Source organism: Natator depressus, chromosome 23, assembly GCF_965152275.1.
Source record: "Natator depressus isolate rNatDep1 chromosome 23, rNatDep2.hap1, whole genome shotgun sequence".
NCBI lineage: Eukaryota > Metazoa > Chordata > Testudines > Cheloniidae > Natator > Natator depressus.
In genome coordinates this window covers 903405-911381 of record NC_134256.1, presented here as the reverse complement: position 1 = coordinate 911381, position 7977 = coordinate 903405, and the positions used below count along the sequence as shown (strand labels likewise).

At 70.4% G+C, this 7977-nt stretch overlaps 1 protein-coding gene and 1 long non-coding RNA gene across 3 annotated transcripts; one reads left to right on the top strand and one right to left on the bottom strand.

The window, feature by feature from the left end:
• Nucleotides 1-520: 520 nt before the first annotated feature.
• On the bottom strand, nucleotides 521-4817 carry C23H19orf33 (chromosome 23 C19orf33 homolog). Of its 2 annotated transcripts, none has more exons than XM_074937227.1 (4): nucleotides 4608-4817; nucleotides 1942-2006; nucleotides 1663-1731; nucleotides 521-765 (listed from the first exon to the last, which is right to left on the bottom strand). In XM_074937227.1, the coding sequence occupies exons 1-4, from the start codon at nucleotides 4800-4802 to the stop codon at nucleotides 717-719; spliced, it is 378 nt and encodes a 125-aa protein (XP_074793328.1). In that variant the 5' UTR covers nucleotides 4803-4817; the 3' UTR covers nucleotides 521-716. The 2 variants fall into 2 exon arrangements, with proteins under 2 accessions (XP_074793328.1, XP_074793330.1); XM_074937229.1 differs by lacking the exon at nucleotides 4608-4817 and adding an exon at nucleotides 2408-2534 and having other exon boundaries at nucleotides 551-765.
• On the top strand, nucleotides 3044-7112 carry LOC141976304 (uncharacterized). Its single transcript, XR_012636097.1, has 4 exons — nucleotides 3044-3134; nucleotides 4628-4759; nucleotides 5862-5906; nucleotides 6332-7112. It is a non-coding gene; the product is annotated as an uncharacterized LOC141976304 (long non-coding RNA).
• The last annotated feature ends 865 nt before the right edge of the window (nucleotides 7113-7977 follow it).

Below are 7977 nucleotides of genomic sequence, written 5' to 3'. Positions count from 1 at the left end.
CTGGCCCCCAGGAGCGCAATTGAAGCGTCCCCAAGGGCACCAGCACCCATTTGCTGTCCACACTGGAGCTGGCTGGGCGTACGGCTGCTCCCCAGCCCCACACTCTGGCCACTGCGCTCCTGCCCTGAGCGGGGCGGCTGCTCCCCAGCACCTGCCGCAACTGGCTGGCTTGTCACACACCAGGTCTGCTGCAGTGCAGGCAGGAAGCTGGAGAGCCTGGAGCTGCTCCACATTTCTGCAGCTGGGGGCCGCTCGCCTCCCCAGGGCCACCTGCCAAGCTGCTGTTCCCTTCCTGGCAGGTGGGGCCGAGAGCACCTCCTGCCACCTTCTCCTGACCCCTTCAGAACCTGTTCTGTGGGTCAGGCCACACCTGGAGGAAGCTGCCTGGGCTGGCCCTGCCCGAGGAAGCTGCCTGGGCTGGCCCTGCCCTAGGCTCCTGCTCGTTAGGGCAGGCTAATAATCCCCTGCCTCACACAGCATCTGCAGGGCAAGCTCAGACCCACCCTTGTTTATTTCCAATTAAGGCTCCAAAGGGCAGGCTCCAAAGGGACAGATAACGGCAGCGGGTGCCCGGCTGAGCTGCTGGTTCTCCTCCCAGCCCTGCTCTCGGGCCGGGTCTCTGCCCAGCGCCAGGTGTGCAGTGTGGGCGAGACACAGCCAGTCCTGGTGCTGGCATCAGTGGCTCTTCTTCTCCTTCTTTGGCTTCTTCTCCTTGTTCAGCTTCTTCTCCTTCTTCTTCTTGTGCTTGTGGCCTGGGCAATGGGGCTGCGGGGAGAGCGTGGAGGTAAGGGGGGGGAAGGGCCTGGGCTCCCCAAGAGCCCGGCTCTGTCCCTGGCCTGCACAAGCCTCGGTTTCCCTCCTCCCTGCATCTGGTGTGTTCAGACGGAGCTTGCAGCGGGGTGGTCTCCTGCGGTGGGGCAGCACCTGGTCCCCTGGGGTCTCTAATCTCCAAGGCTCTGCTGCTGTGATCCACCTCTGTTCCCCGGTGGATCGGGCCCAGGCCCTGACCCTCCAGGACCGTGTTCGCCTGCTAGTGCCAGCTGCTCTCTGCAGCCAGTCCCAGCCCTGCTCTGCCCAGCAGCTGGGGCTGCGCCCACCCTGGGGGCTGTGGGTCCCGCCCTGCTGCCCTCTGGCCCTGACAGGGGCAGAGGCTGGATTCTAGCCCCAGGCTGGGCTGCGGGGTGCCAACAGCCCTGTGGTTATCAGTGTGCGGGCAGCGGAGCTGCCAAGTGCCCTTGGGGGGCTGGGATGGCCCCCAGACCTGGGCAAACAGGGCCAGGAACCAGGCTCCCTGCAGGGGCTGCTGGCCATGTACCCTCCCAGCAAGAACAGGCTGTGGGGCTGTCTGCGGGCAGGGGAACCTTGGCACCTGGGTGGGGAACAGACACCCCCGTTCCCCTGGCATGGGGCGCTCTCCTTATCCCCACCGCATGGGGCTGGGGCAGAGCTAGGAAGAGCAGCCAGGAGTCCTGGCTCCCAGTGTCGACCCCCCTCCTCTAATGCTCAGCCCCATTGTCCCCCCTTACTCAGAACCCCCCCGCAATGGTGGCGGCAGCAGCAGGCGCTGCGGGAGGGAGAGGAGGAGGCTGGGCTGGCAGAGCTGCTCAGAGGGGTGCCCATCTCAGCCCTTCCCCCGGGGGGTCCTGGCCCCTCACCCCCTACCTTGCCATGGTGCTCCCCGCTGCTCTCACTGGAGCTGCTGCTGGAGTCCGAGGAGGATCCGTGCTCGTCCTGAGAGAGAGATGAGGTTCAGCCTTGCCCGGGCCCCCCAGCACTGCAGCAGAGTCAGCGCTGCAGTGGGCATGGGGGGATGCCCAGAGCAGGTGCCCCCCATCCAGGCACCCTGAGTGGTTACCCCTCCCCCACCCAGAGCACCCCCAGACACGGGGCCTGATTCCTGCCCTGACCCCACCCTGGCTCCCTGAATCCTCCCCCCCATACCTTGTGCTTGGTGGGGTGCCCCACTTTCTTCCCTTCCTCATGTTTCTTGAGGTCCGGGCCAACAGCTGCGGGGCAGAGAAGAGTGGGTCAGGCTGTGCCCAGCCCAGAGCCCTCCCGCATGGATGGCTATGGGACACGGGTCAGGGAGCGGGGCAGGCAGGGCCCCTGTGCCGGGCTGCTGGTGTCTCTCCCCCACCCCTGCAGCGCCCAGCACTGGGCCCTGTTCCGTGCCTACCCGCCCCCCAGCCTGGGGAGCGCCGGGGGCCCCCACTCAGCACCGGCAGGGGGGAACCTGGAAGACCGGACCTGGGGGGGCTCTGCCTGGGGGGGGCGGGCTACCGGGGTCTCTGCTGGGGGGGGGGGCTGGCCCCCGTGGGCGCTCCTGGGGTCTCTGCCCCCGGGGGGGCTCTAGGGGGTCTCTGCCCCGGGGGGGGGTTCCTGGCTCCTGGGGGGGCTCCCCGCTCACCCGCCGCCCGGTTACAGTCCATTACGCTCCCGAGTCGCGGCGGGGCCGGGCCGGGCGGGGTTTTATGGGCAGCTCCAGGGCGGGACCGAGCGAAGCTTATGCCCGGCCGCGCCCCACGGCTGGGGCTGGGGCTGGGGCTGGGGCTGGGGGTGGGGGTGGGAGGGGGTCACCCCCCGGCTCTGGGTGCAAACGCCTCGTCCCCGCCTGCGGCCCAGCGTGTCGCAGACAGCGCGGGGGGAGGGAACCCAGGCGTCCGGGCTCCCAGCCCCCCCCCCCCCCAACCCACCAGACCGGCGGGTCTCACACAGGGCCCGGGGGGGCGCGACACTCGCCGGGGCCCAGGGCAGAGCCGACGCCGCGCCCTGGGGGGGGCTCCCGGGCCTGGCCCCCGGGCACCAGCCGGGGGGGTACCCCCTGGGGGGTCCTGTGCCGTGGGCCCCCCCCGGGGCACCAGCCGGGGGGGTACCCCCTGGGGGGTCCTGTGCCGTGGGCCCCCCCCCCGGGGCACCAGCCGGGGGATTACCCCCGGGGGGAGGTCCTGTGCCCGGGGGCTGCCCCCTGGCCGGAGTTTTACAGCGGGGGGGGGAACCTGCCGGCCCCCCGGGCGGTTTCAGCGCCCGCCGCGGTGAGGGCGGCGCTAGGACCCAGGGGAGGCGGAGCCCGAGCGGGTCTGGGGATCCCGGAGCCAGAGGCCGCCGCCGCTCCCGGGTCCCGCTCGGTGCCGCGGGTGAGTGAGGCCCGGGGCCGGGGGACCCAGGGCCGGGAGGGAGCGGCAGGGCTTGGGGTGGGGGGCACCGGCGGGGGCGGGGGGAGTCAGGGCCGGGAGGGGAGGGGCTGCGGGTCGGGGGTGGGGGGCACCGGCGGGGGTGGGGGGAGCCCAGGGCCGGGAGGGGAGGGGAGGGGAGGGGCTGCGGGTCGGGGGTGGGGGGCACCGGCGGGGGTGGGGGGAGTCAGGGCCGGGAGGGGAGGGGCTGCGGGTCGGGGGGCACCGGCGGGGGTGGGGGGACCCAGGACCAGGAGGGGAGGGGGCGGCGGGGCTGGGGGTGGGGGGCACCGGCGGGGGCGGGGGGACCCAGGGCCGGGAGGGGAGGGGCTGCGGGTCGGGGCTGTGGGGCACCGGCGGGGGCGGGGGGACCCAGGACCGGGAGGGGAGGGGGCGGCGGGGCTGGGGGTGGGGGGCACCGGCGGGGGCGGGGGGACCCAGGACCAGGAGGGGAGGGGGCGGCGGGGCTGGGGGTGGGGGCACCGGCGGGGGCGGGGGGAGCCAGGGCCGGGAGGGGAGGGGCTGCGGGTCGGGGCTGTGGGGCACCGGCGGGGGCGGGGGGACCCAGGACCGGGAGGGGAGGGGGCGGCGGGGCTGGGGGTGGGGGGCACCGGCGGGGGCGGGGGGAGCCAGGGCCGGGAGGGGAGGGGCTGCGGGTCGGGGCTGGGGGGCACCGGCGGGGGTGGGGGGACCCAGGACCGGGAGGGGAGGGGGCGGCGGGGCTGGGGGTGGGGGGCACCTGGCTGGCCGGTTTGTGTTTTTCTGCCCCGGGTCGGCGCGTGTGCCTGGTGCGCTCGGTGAGGACGCTCGTGTGACGCCCTTTGGCACGTGTGTGTTTGTGCCCTGGTGCGAGGGCAGCTGGGGTCGGGAGCACGAACCCCTCGGGCCGCAAGTCTCCCTGTCGCCTCCCACCCTCCCTTGTCCCCAGGCCGCAGGTGCCCGGCGCTGCCTTGCAGCGTTCCCCCCGCCCCCCACACGTGCCCAAGGCTGCCGGGGGGGGGCATCAGTGATGGGTCACGGGGCCGCCCCACGGGCCCCTGTCGATCACCCCGTCCTGGGTGCAAAGGGGTTTGGAAGCCGCTTGCTGTCAGGGACCCCCCCGTTAATCCCCTTTGAGACCCGCTGGTCTCCTGCCCTGGCCTTCTAGGCGTGGCCCCATGACCCAGTTGCCCCAGCGCCGCCCCCCGGCTCGGGGCCGAGAGAGCTCCCAGGGCCGCACAGAGCCGTCAGCCTGGGGTGGGCAGAGCGCCCCACCCACGCTGGGGCCACATGCGGGCACACGCATGGGCAGGCGCTGGTAGCGCCATCGAAGGGGCCCCGGTTCGGGTCTCGCTCCCTGTGCGAAGCGGGGGGCTGCGTGCTGGGCCCCCAGCCATTGCCCGGTGCGGGCTTGGCGCCTGCCCCCAGCCCGGGGTGCGGAGCTGCCCGTCCCAGCACCTTCCCTCTGCCCTTGGCAGGATGGCGTGTGAGCTCTTCCTCCTCTCCTCCCTCTGGTTCCTCTTCGTCATCTTCTGGATGGAGACCATCAGCCTCTGGCTCTTCCTGTGCAACTTCTACCAGGACCGAGCCTTCTACCACTGGGGGGAACGGTGAGTCCCGCGGGGGGCCCGTCTGGGCCAGGGCAAGGGCCATGTGAGCACCCCCAGCCAGGCCAGCCGCCTGTCACCTCCACACACACAGCCGCCCATGGGCCTTGAACTCTCCCCCCCTCAACACCCCCGGTTGGGTTGCCCAGGGCCCGGCTCAGCGGGACCCCCAGCTGGTAGGAGCTGAGCAAACCCCAGGAGTGGCACAAGAGGTTAATCCTGGGTAACCTTGCCTGGGAGATGGTCAGAGCAGGGGGCTGGGAGCCAGGACGCCTGGGTTCTCTCCCAGCCCCACCTCAGACTCTGTGCAAAGTGCCCTGCCCCAGTGTAGAGCTACGAGGGGTCCGGGTGGCTCTGGGCCCACCTGCCAGTTGTCTCCCTCCCCAGCTCTTTGCCCAGAGAGGGGCCAGTTCTGCAGGGTGCCCAAGGCTGGTCACTGACTCTGGGGCAACATGGGGCTTGGCTGCTCCCCAGTGACTCAGCATCTCCCTTGCCCCCCCCCCCCCCCCGGCAGGGGCCCAGGCAGGGAGCAGAGCTGGCGAAGGGCCCAGGCAGGGAGCGGAACTGGCCTAAGTAACAGGAGAGTGGCCTGAGCTGCAGGCAGGGAATCCACAGGGGGAGAGAACCCAGGAGTCCTGGTTCCCAGCCCCCCCCCCCCCCCCCCTGCACTAACCACCAGACCCCACTCCCCTCCCAGAGCCAAGGAGAGAACCCAGGAGTCCTGGCTCTCAGCCTGCCCCAAGCTCAGACCCCTCTGGCATGTTGCCCCCATGGCAGTCGATAGCAGGGGTTGGCCGTGGCTCTCCCCGGGCTCAGCGGGTGCCTCATGCAGCCGGCGGGGCTTGAGTCGGTGCCTCGAAAGCAGGCTGCTCCTGTGACCAAGCCCCAGGGCCCCCTGGGGAGAGCGAGGCAGGGTCGGGCCTGGCCCCACGTGAGCTGGGTTCAGGAACCACCTCCGCTGACACCGCCCCCTGGGGCAGCTCCATCTGTGTGAAAGGGGGACTGACCCCCCAGGGAGGCCAGGAGGAAAGTACAGGTTGGTGGGGCCCAGAGGCCAGGGGGACGGGCCCGCTGGCCCTGGCTGACGGACTGTTCCCGCCTGCAGGGTGTTCGTCTCTGACCCAGGCCATATGCTCTACGTCTTCGTCAGGTGAGCACCGGCTGGTTCCAGGCCCCGCCCGGCCGTTCCGGTACAGAACCAGCACCGAGCCTTTGCTGTGTGAACTCTCGGGGTCCCAGGCTGCTTGCCCAGGAACAGCCCCGAGCCAGCGGACGCAGCAGGGGCCCTGGCCCGGGGCAGCCCCAGGGCAGGAGCTCCCAGCTGGGACCGTTCCCCCTGCCCGGCAAAGACAATCCCTGTTGGCCCCCGAGGGCAGCAGAACAGGCCTGTGCCAAGCGCTAAGCCGGGGTGATCCTGGGGGGAGACCTGGGGCTGTGTCCAGGGCTGCACAGTCGGTGGGACCCCCTATTGCCCATGGTCCGGCTAACAGGAGCAGGGCTGGGCCTGATCCAGCTCTGCAGCTCCAGGAGCGCAAGGGGCCGAATATCTCTGACCCAGGCTTTATCTCCTAGCAGCGCTGGGCCTGGCCAGCTGTAGACCTGCTCCCAGCACAGCGGCTGGGGAAGACGAGGAACCCCCAGGTGGCTGGAGGATGCTCGGCCACTGCAGAGCCACGAGATCAGAGGCAGGGATCCCAGGGTAGGAGGCTCCTGCTGCCGCCCCCATGAGCCACGTGCCCCCGCCAGGCTCAGAACCAGCGCAGGCTGCAGGAAGCCAGCTGGGCACCATATTGAACCCTGGCCACGGCCCAGGGCATCGGGGCCAGAACTCGGCCCAGCTGCTGGAGCGTGGCAGGGGCACACAGACGCTGTCCCCTACCCCCCGCTCTGAGGTACAGAGGCAGCCTGGTGCTGCAGGCTCAGTGCAGGCAGCGTGGGCCATGGCTGGGATCCAGAGCCAGGACACCTGGGTTCTTCTCCCCTTTGTGGGGCCTCCAGGAATTCTGCCCTGTGTGCTAGGGCGAATATGGAGCTAGCTGCTGTGGGAGGCACAAGGCCGTTAGCCAGCCCCTCTGCAGGGGTGCAGGCCGCTGTACACCTTTGTGCTGGGCCCTGCAGTTAGAGCAGCCTCAGGGCTGCTCTCAGTTCTGCTCTGCCCCCCGTGGGCACCAGGGAGCAGCAATTGTGGGTGTGGAGACTTCTGCCCAGGACCCTGCTCCACGGGCACCAAAGACCCAGGGGACTGGTCCCCTCCACTGTGAGAGGAGCCCCCGGGGGGCTGAGGAGGTGACACAGCCAGGCGGTGCGGCCTGGACACCTCCACGACCCATGGGGGTCTTGTGTAAATAAAAGCTTTGGCACCAACCTCGTTTCCATTTTATACCAATGCTCCTGCCCGTCCCCCCCAGCGCCCAGTGCCACCCCCTGCTCTGCCTTGGACAGACACTGGTGAGCGCACCGGGAGCCCTGCAACAGCCCCCCAGCATGTGTCAGAGGCGTGGCACGAGGCCCCTGCCCACAAGCTTCAGCCAAAGGGGCCAGGTCCGAGGCTGGCTTAGCTCAGTGCCCACCCAAAGCCTGGCACAGGTTGACCCAGGCTAACCCAGCGCGGTGCCAGTCCTTGGCCCTGCCAGCCCTGGGCTGCGGCACTGGTACCATCCCACAGCATGTGTCCCTTAGCAGCTGGCTCTGCCCTGGGGGGCAGTAGCCTGGGCAAGACAGAGGGACTCCCGGGGCTGATCTCCCTGCTCTGCATGTCGCTGCACCTGGACGGGTTGTATGGCCCCCCAACCTGGCCCTGGCCCCCAGCCTGGGCAGGAAGACAACGGCCAAGGCTCGGCCCCAGCTACTCCCGAGTCCCCCAGCGCTCAGGGGATGGGAGAGCGGCTCCCGGCTTGGGGGGGGGAGTGGGGAGGAGAAAGTCCGCTCCTGTGCACTCAGCTCGTCTCCATTAAAGAACCACAGCGGGTGCGACGCTCACAGGCGTGCGGGTAGGGCTGGGGCCCAGGCTGGAGGCAGGCGCAGGAGAGGAACGGTTTCCTTCTTTCCTTTATTCAAAGAAATCTCAGTGTAAAAAACCAATTTAACAGCTAGCCCGGCCAAGCGCCCGGCGAGCTCCACGCCCCACACTGTTGAAAGACTGCCAGCGACAGGGGGCTCAGACGCGAGAACGGGCCCTGCCCACCCCCGCCAGTACCGGGAGCCAGGTGGCTGCGGCGGGC